At 39.6% G+C, this 18,348-nt stretch overlaps 1 protein-coding gene across 1 annotated transcript in view; it reads left to right on the top strand.

Annotated features, from left to right (window-relative positions):
* Positions 1 to 18,348, top strand: part of Dnah5 (dynein axonemal heavy chain 5) — a 236,059-nt gene that overhangs the window by 177,009 nt on the left and 40,702 nt on the right. The window contains exons 61-66 of the mRNA XM_034523461.2: positions 844 to 981; positions 5,269 to 5,404; positions 5,953 to 6,269; positions 6,840 to 6,995; positions 7,779 to 7,961; positions 17,224 to 17,467. Coding sequence (XP_034379352.1) covers positions 844 to 981; positions 5,269 to 5,404; positions 5,953 to 6,269; positions 6,840 to 6,995; positions 7,779 to 7,961; positions 17,224 to 17,467 — 1,174 coding nt within the window. The remainder of the gene's footprint in view (positions 1 to 843; positions 982 to 5,268; positions 5,405 to 5,952; positions 6,270 to 6,839; positions 6,996 to 7,778; positions 7,962 to 17,223; positions 17,468 to 18,348) is intronic.

The raw sequence follows: 18,348 nt of genomic DNA, 5'->3' as shown, positions 1-18,348 counted from the left end.
CTTGATCTTTCCCAACTATAAGCCAAGACTTATAATTATTAGCTACCCAATAAACTTAATAAGTATGATGAAATAATGAAGAGTATTAAGGGGATAGTGCAGGATTTAGACAGCAAGTCTTAGGTTTCCAGAACAGTGTAAAGCATCAAAGACTCATTCAAAGTCAGAGAATTTCAGAGCAAATAATTGATGTCATGCTTGTCGACATTATGGAGACCGATCATTGGAGATTCCAGCAAGCTCAAGATTGGTCATGTGAAGTGTATGGCACTCTTTTTATATTTTCCAGGTAAACGCAATAATGTATACTTTTTGTTTTGTTGTATTTATTTTAAGAATAGAAAACTGGAATCATTAAACAACCCCCCCCCCCCCAGAAAGAGAGAACAATGAAAATTTTTCTCTGAGGTTTATATTTCAGCTGCTACTGAAGGGCAAGTCTAGCCTGTCATCTATAGAGTTGGCTTATGAATTTTCTTTTTAATAAATCTTTAAAAGCTTTTATTTTGCATTTGGCCTCTGTAGCCTAAAATAGTTTTTTTTTTTTTTTTTTTTTTTTTTTTTTTTTTTTTTTTTTTTTTTTTTTTTTTTTTTTAGATATTTTGTCTAGAATTGTACAGAAATTAAATTTGCTGACTGCTATTCTAATGATTTATAATTTTATGCTTACAAGCATGGATAAAAATTGACGTTAATATTTGGGCTTGGGTTAATGCAGTTTGAGGTGATTACAGAGGTAGAACAAAGCACAGCTGTAAGCGTGTACCATGGTGGAACCCCCACCATCTAAACTGGGGGTGCTTGGGGGCCCTCTGCTTCTTCCTCACCCTATGTTCCCTGCAGGCCAACTTGATAGTTCAAGAGAATCGTCATGTCCTGGCCATGCAGGACCTGCAGAAAGCCCAAGCTGAGCTGGATGACAAGCAAGCAGAGCTTGATGTGGTGCAGGCAGAGTATGAACAGGCCATGACTGAAAAGCAGGTAAGCAACACTCGGCACAGGAGGGATGCCTACACATTCTGTTGTTCTCGTGAGTTTTCATTCCTGTCACATCTTTCTTTGAAGGGTTGGTTTCCTGCAAGATTTCAGTGAGTTTTATAATGCACATACAGCACACCATCCTGATCCTTCGCGAAGGCCTTGATTTTCTTTTCTTTTTTTCTTTTCTTTATTATTGGATATTTTCTTTATTTACATTTCAAATGTTATCCCCTTCCCCAGTTTCCCCTCCACAAACCCCCTATCCCCTCCTATCTCCCCATGGTTCTATGAGGGTACTCATCTAACCCGCCCACCCACTCCCACCTTACCACCCTGTCATTCCCCTATATTGGGGCATCGAGCCTTCACAGGACGAAGGGTCTCTCCTCCCATTGATGCCCGAAAAGTCCATCCTCTGCTACATATGCAGCTGGAGCCATGGGTCCCTCCATGTGTACTCCTTGGTTGGTGGTTTAGTCCCTGGGAGCTCTAGGGGGTCTGGTTGGTTGATATTTTTGTTCAGCCATTGATAAGTAAGTGTCAGGATGGTCCACTCAGGCAGAAGCTGGCTCTGGGGATAACTATTCAAGTCACTCTATGCGTGAGGATAGTGAGGACACCAGTGCATCTGAAGTCATCTCTTCTTACATCATTACATTTAATCTTTCAAACAGTTTAATAAGTTTGTGGAGCAAATCGTTTTACTTTTCATAAAGCAGCCAAAGCATGGAAATGTCAAAGGAGAGTTCTGGCTTTAAGCTGATCTGTCACAGCCTGGGCAGGACTTCGAAATTTTGATGTTTACTTAAGGTCTCTTTGTTACATGCATGTAGTTGACAGTAGAAGTGATGCACAGTGATTGTTTACAAATTTTCAACTCTCTCTCTCTCTCACACACACACACGCACATGAACACGCACATGCACACAGAGGGAGAGTGGCAGAGAGAGACACACAGAGAAAGGTGTGGGGAAAGGATTTCATACTGGCTAGCATCTAGGCTTACAGACTTGTCATAAATTATACAAATCCCAGTTCTCCTGGGGAACTCTTTCCTTCTAAAATCAAAGTGGATTTAATCTAGAGTGCATGCAGATAAAGCTTCAGGGTTCCTTACTTGCATAGGTGGCTCGAGTGCTCAGGTTACCAGTACTTATAGTCTTAAGGTGAAAGGAGGCCAGATTGGACTCAGCAGACATCTGTAAATTAACATGCAGGTAAAAATGCCTGAAGAGATTGCAGAGAAAAAAAACATCGGAGTTTCTAAGTCATAAAAAGCATTTTAATGATTTTCTCACTATTTTAAATACTTTTATATTTCATAGTAGCAGAAAGCCACAGATAGTAGATATTTACAGTACTCTGCACACCAGATTATATAAGCTTTTAGCCCCACCTCATTTATATCTGATTAACTCTGTATTTTATTTGGCATATAAGAGCCATATTGAATCTTTCTTTAAATATTTTATGCAAGTGTCCCCTGTCCAGATTAAGACACCTGCTTGTGACTCTGCAGTTTCTTGGCAGGCAGAATACACAGTGCATCTCTTGAAGATCAAAGTCCCCCCGAGAGCTGTGTGAGACTCTCAGGATGCTCTGCAAGAGTAAGCCAGCAGCACCTGCATGGCCTTGCGTATTGCTACTCAGGGGGTTCACGTACATAAAGAGAAAATTAACACTGCAACTACAGAGTCCACTTTAAAAAGCAGGAGGAGGGCTGGAGAGATTATTACTCAGTGGTTAAGAGCACTGGCTGCTCTTCTAGAGGTTCTGAGTTTAATTTCCACCAACCACATGGTGGCTCACAACCATCTGTAATGGGATTTGAAGCCCTCTTTTGGTGTGTCTGAAGTCAGCCACAGTGTTCTCATAGAGATAAAACAAACAAACAAATAAAATTTAAAAAAAAAGCAGGAGGAAAGAGTATTAATTTCTGTCTTTCTGGATATTCATTTGTATCCAGAAGCACTCCTGAATAAGACATTCTTATCTGTTGTTATTGTGTTTAAAGTTTAGCAGGTGTGCAGTTGCTCGTCCTCTTTGTCATTGCTGTCCTGGAGCATCTGTTTATTAGTTTAGATAAGGATTATTACTTCATTATTATTTTATTAGTTTAGGTAAAGGAACACAGAGAACCGCTATTGTAAACATATGACCATAGCTTGAAAACTTTATTTTCAACAAATTTCAGATTTCTTTAGGTTGAGAACACACTCGCCATGAGCCTACTGACATCAACTTATGAACATTATTATTTTCAGTAGTTTTTGTTCCACTTTCTTCATCCCCAGGGCTGGATGAAGCCAAAAAGTGCTTGTGGATCTCCCAAAGTTGTTCTGGTGTGCAGTTGTTGTAACCGAGGTCTGCACGGCCTCTTCAGAAAGTCCTGACCACTGTCCACAAAGAGCATAGTGTCTTGTTTTAGGGTCCAACCTCTCTGGCTTTCTGAAGAGTTAGCTGGCTTACTGCCCAGTTAACAGAGACCAGACCTCAGAGTTGGACCAGGGTGTTTTATACCCAACCTCCAACCAGACCTATCTACTTCTCTCTATGTCCCGTAAGCATCAACCGCTCTTTGCCTATAGTGCAATCACCTGAGGAACTTGCGAACCCAGAGAACAAAGACAGGGAAGTCGGGCCTAACCGTTTCCTTAATCGGCTGGATATAAGGAAGGATGAGGAAATCTGACAAAATGCAACTAAGAATATCTTTTCATTGAAAACTTTGTTTGAACTGAGTGTGTGGGGGGAGGGGATTCGAGGGTAGGGAGGTGGGAGTGGGGGGCTAGGTGAGGGCACATCCTCATAGAAACAGGAGGAGGGGGATGGGATAGGAGGTTCCTGGGTGGTGGGGGAATGGAGTAAGGGGATAAAATCTGAAATGTAAATATAATATCCATTAAAAAAAGAGAAAAAAATAAATTATTTTAAATCAAATACCATACAGCTGGTATCCCTATTGTTGGGATGAAGCAAATAGACATATATGTTGGGGATATAACATAGAAGAAGGTTTTTGGTTATTTTTTATTGACTAAAGGAAGACAAAACTCCAGAAGGAAGATGAGAACAGATTGGATTAAGTATCTTTTTTTTTCCCAAGGCACTGTATTGTGTTATTCTTACAAAAGCAATATATTCATTATAGAAAATGTATTTCTGAAATCCTGGAGAGGAATATGAATAATGCCTTGCCTTGCTCTTATATCTGAACACATGATATATAACATTACATATACTTTAAGCCCATTTAAAAGCAGAATGCTTAGTAATACTGTTTTATTATCTAAGTTTTTAATTTAATAAAATATCTCAATATTTTTGGGGCAGAAAAATTGCAAGATCGTTTTTGATCAGTCTAGAGTATTTGTGTCAGTACCGTGTGATAATTTAAATGGAGGTTTAAGTACTCCCACTAAAAACGTATTGAAACAGTTTAAACTTTCCATAACATTATAGCTATTCCCATTGAACGTGTCTTATAAAAATGTGCAGTATCTGCTTGTTACAGATAGACATCCACTGATGTCCACCTCTTTATTACTTACTTTATTTCCTATACATTTACACGTAGAACTGGAAGTCGTCTCTTAAACATCTACATAGAAGATGAAAAGTCTTAGGGGCTGGGAGTATAGTTCAGCAACATGCATGTCCAGCATGCCTGAGGTCCAGCATGCCTGAGGTCCAGCATGCCTGAGGTCCAGCATGCTTAAGACCCTGGGTTCTGTCACCAGCACCATAAATTGGGGATGGAATTAGGTTTGGAGTGGCCATAATGTATGGAAGTCTGCTTTCAAGTCCTTTTGCTGTCTCAAGGAACAGCTAAGAAATATATGGTAAGTTATACCAGGCTAAGATTTCTGCAGGATCCTTGGCGTCCAAAGAGGTGAAGAAAACTTAAGCTTCTGATGTGAAATGTGATGTGTCCTTAGGTGACACATTGGAGACAGCAGGGTTTGACCTGAGAGATACTCCTAATTATATTTTCTTAAGAATTGTCATTCTTTACATATGTTGTATTACATGATACTGTCACGTGTGATCTTACTAATGAGTGACAGAAATGTCCATCATTTTCCTGGTACTAATACTGGGGAGGGTTTGGTTGCTGGGCTCAAGGCGCTGGGCAGAGAAGCAGAGACAAGACAGAGCGAGCACAGACATACAGGCCTTCCATGTGTCAAGGAAGGCAGACGACGCATGCTTTGAAGTCACACAGTTGAATGAGTAGCTGCTCTTTTGTCTGAGGAAAGGGTTCCTTCTTGTTTTGGCCTTCTTCAGACCTTGCTTGAAGACGCCGATCGGTGCAGGAATAAGATGCAGACAGCGTCCACGCTCATCAGCGGTTTGGCAGGTGAAAAGGAGCGATGGACGGAACAAAGTAAAGAGTTTGCTGCACAAACTAAACGACTCGTAGGTCTGTAAACTCTTTCATTAACGAGACGGTGTGGTGACTGTAATGGAGTCAGAGGCCCTAAGCTTGAATCAAATAGCCCTTGCTTATTTTCAAATTCATATACGTGTGTTTGTGTGTCTACAAGCATTTCAACGAGGTGGGTAATTGTCTGGTACACACGTGTCCTGATTTCATGGGTCAGTGACCTTCAAACCTCTTTTAGCTCACTTTTAAACACTTCTAAAAGTATGGGATATTGATCACAGACACTTTGATGACAGCTCTGACTTGTCTGGTTTTTAAAGTTACATTTTTTTTGAGCTAGAGGTCACTCTTTTACAACAAAGTTATGATGACCCGATATTTCACTTCTGATAGGAGATTTCGAGTCTGTTCAACAGTCAATCAAACTCACTCTTATTGATCAAAGTCGGCAGCCTGTGCTTAATGGTTGACTGTAGACTTCAAAAGAGTGGTTGTTGATTCACACTTCCCTTTTAATTTTAGTGAGTTATGCAATTGCCTGGAGAGTCACAAAATATTTTAGGGGTGCTTGCTCTCCACTTTAGGGGATGTGTTGCTGGCAACGGCTTTTCTATCATATTCCGGTCCATTTAACCAAGAGTTTCGGGATCTGCTGTTACATGATTGGAAGAAGGAAATGAAAGCCCGTGAAATCCCGTTTGGGAATGATCTAAATCTCAGCGAGATGCTGATTGATGCTCCTACTATCAGCGAATGGAACCTACAAGGCCTTCCAAACGACGACCTGTCCATCCAGAACGGAATCATTGTCACAAAAGCATCACGCTATCCTTTGTTAATCGATCCTCAGACGCAAGGCAAGATCTGGATTAGGAATAAAGAAAGCCAAAATGAACTCCAGGTGATTTCTGTTCATGTACATTTATATACATCAAATTATATATTTTTTTATATAGAGCCCCCTCATCTTCCTCCCCACAAAAAAGGAGAAATATTTGAAGATCTTACATGTTTTGTTTGGAATCCTAAATAGACATGTAAGCTTATATATAATAACAAAAATATTTTCCATAGCCTTATTGTTTGTGTTTTGGGGCACATGTACTACTATGGTAGTGAGTCAGAGATCATCTATTAAGTTCACAGCTTTCTTTTAGTCGGAAGAAGGAGATCACTCTATTTGTGCAGTGCTTACATACAGACTTATAGTTGTTCACCAACAGGGATGGTGGAGGGCAGGGAGAAGCAGGGCTATTCCATACTACCTTCCCATGTTACATGGTAGGTGACTTGTCTGTTAAAAATAGAATGGAAACAGTGTATTTTCTGCACCATATCACTTAGCACGGCTGCAAATCCAGGATTTCTAAGTTGTTTCCTATAGTAGAGTGTTTAGAGGTCACATGATATTAGTGTGTATCCCATCATGAGGCTGTCTATCCAAAATAACCTGATGATTCCATCCCATTAGATCACATCTCTAAACCATAAGTACTTTAGAAACCACCTGGAGGACAGCCTTTCCCTTGGAAGGCCCTTGCTCATCGAAGATGTTGGGGAGGAATTAGATCCTGCTCTGGACAACGTTTTGGAAAAAAACTTTATTAAAACAGGATCTACTTTTAAGGTATGTTAAATGCATTGGTGCCAGTATGTAGTAATTGTGCATCCTGGTAGGGGAGACAGAGCTTTCAAGAGGCTGCAAGTGGAGCCAATTGTGGGGAGATGTTTTTCTGCTCTTCTGAAGAGAGGCTAAATTATTGATGGATTAGGAACCCTGTCATGCTTATCTCTCTTACTTCTGTAGCAAAGAAACGGATTCGATTTTGATCTTTGACTGTTGAAAAGCTTAAGACCCTTCATGTCCCACCTTCCTTCTGTCCAGTTAAGGGCACACTTATGAAATCCTTGGTACTAAGTTGTGGCACTGGTGAGAAATTCAAGACACACAAATCCATGTGTGTTTAAATCCTCTTCTTAGCGCCATTCAGTGACTGCTGTAAACCAGGACCCCCATCCTGCTCTCTCCTGCTATTTTGGGTCTTGTTTGTGTGACTTCTCAAACCTCAGTATGCGGGTGCCCCCTCATCATTTTCAGTGGGTTCGCTTTTTCTTAGCTTCTGGGTTTAGTCATTATACTTTTGACAACAAATTCTGTATCAATTACATGGTATGCTTCGAACTCTTAGCTTCCCCCTCTTTCTCTTTCCCTTTGCCTCTCCTATCTTCCCCGAATCTTCTCTCATATCCCAGTGTCTTGAAGCTCTGTGAGTACCTAGTGACAATTTCTTTTTATGTCTTAATATATAAATTATATCCAGTTACAAATTGCTCAAAACAATAATTGATCCAATATGAAAAAGACCCAGGTGCATCTCTCCCTCTGTCTAACTTTCTTTTTATAAAAAAGGTGAAGGTCGGCGACAAAGAAGTGGATGTCATGGATGGCTTTAAACTTTACATCACCACCAAGCTGCCGAATCCAGCCTATACCCCAGAGATAAGTGCTCGGACCTCCATCATTGACTTCACTGTGACCTTGAAAGGCCTGGAGGACCAGTTACTGGGTAGAGTCATCCTCACGGAGAAGCAGGTGGGGTAACCAAGGCAGACTCCCATCGCTGCAGTGCACTGTATTTTGCTGATAAAAAATAGTATGAACATTGCCATGGGATTGATTTATTATTGATTATTCCTTTATCCCTCATGGTTTTCCTGAGTCCTGAATCTTAGTTGTAACATTGAAATTGCTTTAGGAGCCATTAATCTGGAATCTAAAGTTCTTTTCCATGAAGAGGAACATGCTAGTCAATTATTTACACATGAATTCATATATATATATATATATATATATATATATATACACATATATGCTGTGGTCTGTGGGTGTGCATGTTCATATATGTGTAAGTATGTGTAGAGGCCAGAGATAGACATTGGGTACTGCTAAATGGGTACTGTAATTTCAAATTTATCATCATTATCATTATGTTATTAGTATTAAGGTTGTATATAAATCAATAACTATTATTATTATTATTATTAATTTATTTTCCCTGTATTTGTATCTGTACCCCTCATGCATGTTTTGGTGCCTGTGGAGGCCTGAAGAAGGTACTGGATCCCTTGTAACTGGAGTTATAGATGGTTGCACACTGCCACTTGGGTGCTAGGAATTAGACCTGGGTGGGTCCTCTACAAGAACAACAGGTGCTGCTCTTAACTGCAAAGCCACCTTTCCAGCTCCGTATTTTTTAAGATGTGACCTCTCATTAAGCTTGAAGCTGGTCACTTCAGGTTTTCTGGCCAGCCAGTCAGCTTCAGTGATTCACCTGTTCCTAAGTGCACCCCCCCCCCCCCGTCACCTCTGTCCCCAGCCACTACCTCCCTGTGCCAGGGTTGTCGACACATGTTGCAATGCCTCGTATTTGTCCATGAATTCTTGAGCTCCAAGCTCAGGTCTCCACACTTGTGTTGCAGACACAATCAACTCCCCAGTGCAATATGTTTTCATAAAAGTTACTGACAACGTAACTGCTGTTATAGTTTTTATTCTGTGTTTATTCTGTTCTTCAACTGTTTTATTTTTATGAAAAGCTATGAATTCCAGTTACCTGCTGACCTTCAGTTTTCTTCCCTGTTTTCATTTGCTTATGATGTTTCATAGCATATAAGATATAAACTTTGTGCTTAGACCACACATGACCTTCAGCTTTTTATTTATTTGCTTTTTGTTTACGTGAGTGTGTGACCACATAAGTGTGCCTCTGTGCATTTATATGTATTCATGCATATAGATGCCTACAGAACCAGAAGAGGGGGGTCAGATCTCCTATAACCAAATTACAGGCAGTTGTTATTACCCAACATGAACTCAGGGATCTAAACCTGGGTCCGCTGCAAGAGCAACATGCTCTCAGCTACTGAGCCATCTCTCTAGCTCCTCCTTCCCTGTTACCTAAGAGTTCCATGTGTGCTCCATGGCTCTGGTGTAAACCTTTAGAACTTTGGTGGGTGAGATGGGTTAACGTAAATTCCTCTGCCGTCAGGCATATTGACCTGAGCATGTCCTGAATACACACATGATAGAAGCTCAGAACCAACTCCTGCAAGTTGTTCTATGACCTGCATGCGTGTGCGTGACACATGCTCTTTCCACACAGTTAAATAAATCCAGAAGAAAATCAAGAAGAACTCATGTAGCCTCTGGCATCTCGTCTTCTGGGTTGATCCTTGTTGCTGTGATAAGTACTCTTGACTCTGATGGAAAGAAGTGAGGGAAGAAAGGTGTCCTCTCAGCTGAGAATTCTAGAGCCATAGTCCACTATTTAGTGATGGCAAAGCATGAATGCACAGACATTATAAATATAATGAATATTATAAATACATTCAGGACCATGCAGCTTGATGGCTTCCAGGCCAGCTAATACTCAGCTAGGTTTTGTTATACAGTTCAGGACTACCCTGCCTGGGGATAGTAATACCCACAGTGGTTGTGCCCTCCCAAATCAATTAGCAATCAAGACAGTTCCCCCTAAATATACCCGTGGGCCAGTCTGATCTATGCAATTCTTGGACTAAGGCTGTCCTCTCAGATGACTGTAAGCAGTGTTAAGGTGACGGTTCAAGGTAGCCATGACAGCCACTTATTTAATGAAGCCCTGGAATCATAGCTCAGTGTCTACTTCCTTTGCTACTGTATTTTGAGATAGCTAGCTTAGTGTTCAGAGGGAAAAATAACCAATAATTTATAAACTTCCCTTTTCTGAATCAGCACTCCCCCTGGAGAATGTGTGAAGCTTAAGCAATGAGATACGGGAGGTTTTAATGAGACCACTACCATGGTGAGGCTGAAGTTGCTATCGACTTTCTCATGGGCTCGATAGCAATAAGGTTATTTTGCTTTATGGCCCCTTCTGTGCTGACCCGAAGATTTATTAGGTTAAGACTATGGGCAAATTCTTTGAATCTGCAACTCCTCCTGTCTATATGCTTTCTTCATGCTGTATCAGGCTTGCTCTTCTGAGCTCTACCACTGAAAGGGAAAGGGAAAATATCTGTCTCTTTCTCCTTCCATCTCTCCTCCCCCATATCCTCTGTGTTTTTAATTGCAGCGTATGAATCACAGTCATGAACTCAGAACTTGTTTGAGGAGCCATTAAACCAGCTTTGTAAGTTCATATGGGTGATTGACCTCATTGTGGCAAGAGCCAGTGTACATTCTGGCAGAGTTGCTGTTGAGGAAATGGCAACCTTCACTGTGTACCTTTCATGTTCTAGGCCCGACTTAAAGCATATGGAAATAATTTGAGAGATGCAGCAGAGCCACCTTATTACCTTAGCAAGGACTGAGGTTTTGATCAGCAGAATGTATTGTTGAGCACATGAAATTTGGACAGTCTTTTAGGCCAGCATCCATCACAACAACTAGGCTCTGATGTCACCTGTAGCCTTGGCTTTACAGTGATGAGTAGCATTTGTGGCAGATAGCATAATGTGATTGGCGCTATATATATATATATATATATATATATATATATATATATATATATATATATATATTGTACTGACATGAATACAATTACTCTGAAAAAAATGATTTGGTCTGGATGATGCTGGTTGCAGCAAAACAAAACAAAATAAAACCAACATAAAAACACCAGCATCCAGCTTTGGTGGCCAGAGAGGATTGCAGCAGTATCAAGGGTGATTTTAGAAAGACTTAAAAAGACTTTCATCCAGCCTTACAAAATCAGTATGGATCCAGTGCCAGTGTTTCCTGTCTCCTTGGGAAAATTGAAGAACTTATTCCCTTACTAACTCCTCATTATCAAGTCACACACTCAAAATAAACAACCCTTCCAAACATTGGGGGCAGAATAGCACAGCAGCTTCATTTATTATTATTTTTTTATAATACAAAAGAATTATCTTCCCCAGCACACCATAATAATTACAGTTATTTTAACTTTCTCAAAGTAAAGTCTAATAAGGGAAGAAAAGACCTGTGTGTTCTCCCTCCCTCCCTCCCTCCCCCCCCCTCTCTCTCTCCCCTGTGTGTGTGTGTGTGTGTGTGTGTGTGTGTGTGTGTGTGTGTGTGTGATCAAACTCCATTGTTCTTTCTCAGGCACCATTCACCTTGGTTTGCACAGTCTCCCCTTGGCTTGGTACTTATCAACTAGGTAAGGCTGGCTGGCCCTAGAATCCTCTTGTCTGCAGCTTCTTCGTGTTGGGATTACAGACATTCCACCTCCACCCCACCTGGCATTTTAGTGTGGATGCTGAAGATTGAACTCAAGCAAGCACTTTACTGACTAAGCTCTCTCCCACGACTCACATTTTAACAGTGTTATTTTTCTCAAGGAGTTTTGTTTTTATCTTTTCCCCAACATCTACTCTTCTCACTGTATCTTTGAGCCTTCTAATATGATTGAGTTATTTTTAGTTTGGGTGGTGAATAAGGGGATCTGAGATGACATGTTTTTTTCCCTCAGTCATTTCCTGTAAGCTAAGTCACTACATTTGAACCAGCCATGTTTATGTACTTTGTGGACACAGAATTATAGAATTTCAATCTACAAGAAGATAATATTTTTCAAATAATGTGCTGCCCTAAAGGAAATCAAAACAATTTTGTCATAAACCCTTCTCTCATCAGAGAGAATATTTTTGGAAAACATAGATATTTAAATAGATATGTAGATAGAATGACATTTCTTCCATCTATCCATCTATTCATCCATCCATCCATCCATCCATCAATCATCCATTTATTGGATAAACATTTTTGTGAACTATTCTGCTTATTAAGAAATAGTGTACTTGTTATTTCTCCTAGAAATATATGTATTTCTAAGAGAAGCAGAGAGATAATTTGAGCAGCCATGTAATCCCTCTCTTAGCTTCACTGTTCACTTATGTGATATTTTCATGTCCATTTTACAGATGAAAATCTTAAGGCTTGTGGAACTTTATAGCATGGCCAGTGTTATGTAGATAACTATCTAAGTATATGTCTTTATGATGCTAAATGTAACATTCTTTTTGCCTTTTTACATTTATTTCTGCACATGCTACAGATGAAGACTTCACAGCACTTACTCCTAGGAGATCAGAGGCCATACCATGTGAAATATATATATTTCGATGTGTTACTATTTATTATCACTTTATTTCCTAGTGTAGCCATAAAGCGTGGGACCTTAGGAAAACTGTGGATGGAAAGCAGTGTATAACATCCAGTAAAGGTCACTTGCTTATACTAATCTCTACATTTCCTCAAATTTGAAATTCTCATGTAGTGAATAAATGAATTAAAGTAATGACTAGGAAGGCTCCAAATGTGGCACGACAGATGGCAGAGATGTTGGGAAGAGCACGTTTTTCTTGAGTGACTACAGCTCAGCAAATTCAAAACTGGTAGACATGTACAAGTTCTGAACTGTTCCTTTACTCTAAGATTGATTTATTTTCTATACTGACCTGGTGACTGTCTCACCGGGCTTCAGTCATGAGCTTCAGAATTTGGGGCCCCTGCCCAGCAAAACCACTCAACCAGTAAGGACTCATGGGCTAGAACATAAAGTGGAGTGAGTGGTGTTTGATGTTTGCTTTTTTTTATGCATGCCTTTTTGTCACCACAGCCCTTATTTTTGACTTTGGGTTTTGTAGAAAGGGAATGTTCTTGTTTGTATCCCTGGCACTGAGATTGGATTTTCTGGTTCACTTTCCATTTCAGTTTGCTTGTTAGAGGCACAGCACTAGGCCGTTTGTTCCATATTATTAGTTGAGTGCACACGAGGTACCAGGCATCACTGTAAGAATAATCAGATGTTACTAGATGACCAAAACATACCATGACAAACCAAACAACAACAACAACAACAGTCAAACTTCCAACTGTCCTAAGAGAATAAATAGTAAAAATATTCATGTTTGGTGGAAGGTGTTATATGTTCTAAAAATATGCAAAGCATGGCAAAATGGAGAGATGGAGATTCAGGTGGGCTGCACATCCAGGGCAGGTAGTGGACCTCACTGAGAAGGCACATCTAAGAAAGACTTGGAGAAGACAATGAACTTTATAGAGGAAGAATATACCTGGTAAATCACTAGTCAGTGAAGAGGTCTCAAGAGAAGAAAGGACTGCTGTGTTTGATGTAACAGGGCTCAGAATCTCACGTTCAAAGCAGCATTGCCACATTGTCTGGGAATACACTAGAATCCCAGTTTCTCAACCCTGCTCCAAGCCTGCTAACTAAGCTTCCAATTTGATTCTAATGTGCCAGGGGTGAGTGGAAACTTTTGATGTAGGAAGTATCTGTTGTATAAGGAAAATAATAGAAAATGTGGTCCTTGTAGTAATTGGAAAAGAGACCATTTTGTGAAACAGATCATTTATTATTAACAGATTATGTCTCATTTAATGAGACAGATCTCAGAATCTGTGTGGCATGATTGGTACTGGAGGATTTTGGGGAAGAGCTGTATTCATTGCTAGGACCAACTACCTGGCAGGAACAACTGAATGAAGAAGGGTTTATTCTGGATTACACTTTCAACAAGGTTGGGAAAGGCAAAATGAAATGGCCCAGTCTATATCAGCAGGTATGCAATGATGGTTTATCCATATGGTGGTAGGCTAGATGGCAAAGCGTTATGGCAGAAACCTTCATAGACCCATCCTTAGTGACCTACTTTCAATAGTCAGGCCTCACCTCCTAAAATGCTACAGCCTTCTAAGTTAGGGACCAAGTGCCCCAGAGATAAGCCTGTGAAGGATTTATTGGATACAAACCACATTTTAATGTTTTAGGGTTGTCATTCTGACTGTTACACTGGAACAGGTTATAGGGATAAGAAGAGGTACAGGAAAACCTGCTTACAGCTTGTAATTCAGAGGAGAAGTGAAAATGGGAGATTGGACCAAAATGGTGACAGTGAGAAAGATAGGATTCTGACACAGAGATGATAGAATTTGATCATGAAGTTATTGTGAAGTTTGGGAAAAGGAAGTACTCTGGGGACAGGGAAATGATTGATCCAGTGGGTGAAAGCGATTGGTGTGTAAGTCTGGAGATCCTCTGTTCAGTCCTTAAAATCCATTTAAAGATGGAAGAAAAGAACCAACCCCACTGAATTTTCGTCTGATCTCTACATGCAGACAGTGAGTGGCACAGTCACCTACACACAACCCCCCTCCCCCCACACCATATAAAATAAAGTACTCAAAAACTTTAGCTTGAGAAGTTGGAAGTATGTAGTTCCACCTGCTGGGATGAGGAAGGCTGAGCTTGAGCTTCAGACAGATTACGCTCCAGTTTGCTGACAGTGCTAAATAGAAATCATTTATTTGAAGTCCCAAGGTTATAGAATGAGGAGCTCCTGGAAATCTGAAACACAGCTTGGCAGTTGTCAGTACCTATTATATACATCTTTGTATCATACATATTTGTCTGTCTATATATTATCTATGTTTACTCTGTCGGCCTATCAACTATCTATCTATGCATAATCTATGTACATGCTACCAATAGTTATTGTTATATCACTATCATCATCTATCTACCTACTGTATGTATGTATGTATGTATGTATGTATGATCTTTCTAATCTATCATCTGTCTGTCTGTCTGTCATCCATTCACCATGTTTATTTTATTTTCAGTGCAGAAGATCAAAGCCATGGTATTGTATGTAGTAAGGAAGTGCTACTTAATTAACTGAAGTACATCCCCAGCTGAGTGATTAGCATATTGATGGCAGTCAAATGAAGGCGCAGTTTGCAGACTGGCTATGGGTTTCTTTTCTCACAGTCATAAGATGCTTCCTTAGAATGAAGAATTATATTACCCATAAAACTGAAGGGGCTTGGATATTGGTTAATAAGACACTTTTCTAAGTCTGCCTGGCTTCTCTCTCCTGAGGCTTGTTTGAGCACTGGATCTTAACAGACAGGTAACCTCATCCAGTAATTAACTAGTACTTCCATTATGCCCTATTATTTCAAATGATTCATTGCCACACAGACTTAAGCCTCTTCAACAGGGAGTAGAATTTGGAAATGTGCTGTGGGTATCCTGCATACCCACTTGGGTAATGACCTTTTTTTTTTTTTTTTTTTTTTTTTTACACTTTTCTAGAAATCTGAGCAGTGCATAGTGTAGACTTGAGTAAAGCTACAGGAAGTCACATTCAGACTCAAGAAAGCCCGTCATGTAATTTTGTTGCTGAACTCACATTCAAGATTGTGTTTCCCAAAATTGCAGTGATGTGGACTCATACACTGTTACATCTAGTCACATTGTCAATTGCCACTATATTTAGAAAGCTTTTCAAGTAAACTCAGAGGAATGCATGATTCTTTTACAAATTACAAGGAGAACTTACTGATGGTCTTTTTCATGTTTGATTAATTTCTTTAACGTCAAAGTCTTTCACATTAGTACCTCTCTTTCATGCACAGTTTTCTTTAGAGTCAGTCTGTTTTCTCTGCTGTTCTTTCTCCTCTGAGCTTCACACTCCTGTGTCATCTCCTCAGTGCTGCCTCTGAGCTCCTAAGGACAGGACCACCATTGATAGTCATTGCCCAAATCTTTGTTCACCTCCTGAACTGTAAGATTTATATCTCAGAGAAGATACAAAACTATGCTATATATTATATAACAACTATAATTAATATATAATATATAATTAATTCTTTGAGAATTCTATGAAATGTATTTTGATCATTTTCTTCCCCTAACTCCTCCAGGTCCACCCCACCTCCAAATTTGTGTTTTTCTCTTTTTAAATTTTAATAATTCATGAATTCAACTTGTGCTTCCCATGTACTCCTGATACTGGGTCATCCACTGGGGCATGACCAACTACATCCTAAAGGAAAATTGACCCTTCCTTCCCCAGAAGCCATCAAATCTCATATGGCTTCTCCACTAGGATTGGAGTTTCATGAAGACCCTCTCATTCCATGCTAGAATGTGAATGTGGACTGGCTTGATCTTGCCCAGATCTTAGGCTAGCAACTATAGCTTCTGGGAGTTCATGGGTCCAAGTGTCATAACATATCCAGAAGTTACTGTCTTACTTTAGACCCTGCCCCTCTGGGTCTTGTAATATTTCTGCGTACTCTTCATGATGGTCCCCGAATATGTATATGTATATGTATATGTATATGTATATGTATATGTATATGTATATGTATATGGTTTTAAGTGTCACCGGCTGGCTTCAAAGTCACTGTGGAACTGAGGAAGACTTGACCTGTGGATCCCTTGTCTCAACTACTGAGTGCTGGGACTATAATGTTCACCCACAACTGGTTTTTGGTGATGTGGACATTTGGCCCAGGCCTTCATGCATTTTAGGCAAACATGTTGATCGTTCAAACATCCCAGTCCCAAAAATACAAGTATCTGGGAGAGAATGTTACATTTTCAGGCCATGAAATGTTTTCAATTCAAAAGAAAATTATCTTTGTATGTTTTTCAGAAAGATGCTTGATATGTAGTCCAAGTTGGCCTTGAACCTGTAATTTTTCCGCCTCAGCATCCTGAGTCCTGGGATTACAGGTGCATGCTATCATGATGGACTGTTTGTATTTTTTAATTTTTACCTGCGGTGAGAGGTTAGGTTACTTGACTGATCACAGAGAGCTGTTGTTCAGAAAAGAGAGAACCATTTCAGTCTACAGGTGAGAGACAATCTCGCTGAATCAGTGGATCTCTTTCAAAGAAGCTGAAAGCAATAATTATGTATGAAATAATAATTATGTGTGAAAGAAATAATTATTACGACAAGGAATGACCTCAAAATAGGATCACTTATAATGAGAATATATTTATGTAAATTAACAGGAACTGGAGAAGGAACGAACTCACCTCTTGGAGGATGTAACGGCAAACAAAAGAAGAATGAAGGAGCTCGAAGATAATTTGCTTTATCGCTTGACGAGCACTCAAGGGTCCCTGGTAGAAGATGAGAGCCTTATCATTGTGCTGAGCAACACAAAAAAGACAGCTGAGGAGGTGACACAGAAGCTGGAAATTTCTGGAGAGACAGAAATTCAAATTAACTCAGCCCGGGAGGAGTACCGACCTGGTGAGTCTGGTAATGAAAGACAAATGTCACAAGAAAATAGAGTCAGGCAGAGATGAGAATTAGAGCAACCAATTAAAGCAGGGACATTATACAGTGTACAATGCATTTTACATTACATTACATTATATGCAATTACTGTGCAATGGGGAGGGGTGGCCAATCATAATTTCTGCCATTTATTTTGAAAAGTTTAGTAAATTAGAAATAGAAATATAATGCAATGGTGTAAACTTTTGGTACTATCTATAGTAATTGGAAAATGCTTTAAGATGCTCATGAATTTATTTCAAAGTGAAAGATTAAAATACTGGTATAAAATAATAAATCCTGAGACATTAGTATTATGGACTTTGCATTAGTTCTATATTATGTAGCAACAAGGTGTTGTGTTTATCTGGCTGTCTTCAGCTGACCATGTAATAAACAGGTGTTCCTTGGTTATCTAAGACGTGTCAAATATTCAGTTTGCTATCCTTTTCACTATTAATTTTCCGGGAAAAAGAGTTGAGACCATTTCATGGTGTGATGGACAGTCAGAGGCATCATCTTTGTGATGTCTTGTATGAAAGCTTGAGGCAAATGTTCGGCTTGCTCTCCATGAGCTTCAGAGTAAGGTTCTGTGTGACCAACTGGATCCTTTGCTGAGTGTTCAATACAAAAACCTTTAAAATAACCTTTCTTTCCATTCTGATAAAACACAGAAAAACTATACATGTTAAAGGAGTGTAGTGATTCTAAAATGAGAACTGTCTTGGTTTCACTAGTAGCGTTTGGTAAACTATGCAAAACTTATAAATGAAGATTAAATAGTAAGCATTGCTATAGAGCTCATTGTTAGTAGGCAGTTATTGATGAGGCAAAAAAAAAAAGGTGTTTTGAGT

The sequence above is a fragment of the Arvicanthis niloticus genome, chromosome 19 (assembly GCF_011762505.2).
Source record: "Arvicanthis niloticus isolate mArvNil1 chromosome 19, mArvNil1.pat.X, whole genome shotgun sequence".
NCBI lineage: Eukaryota > Metazoa > Chordata > Mammalia > Rodentia > Muridae > Arvicanthis > Arvicanthis niloticus.
This window is presented reverse-complemented; position numbering and strand designations above follow the sequence as displayed.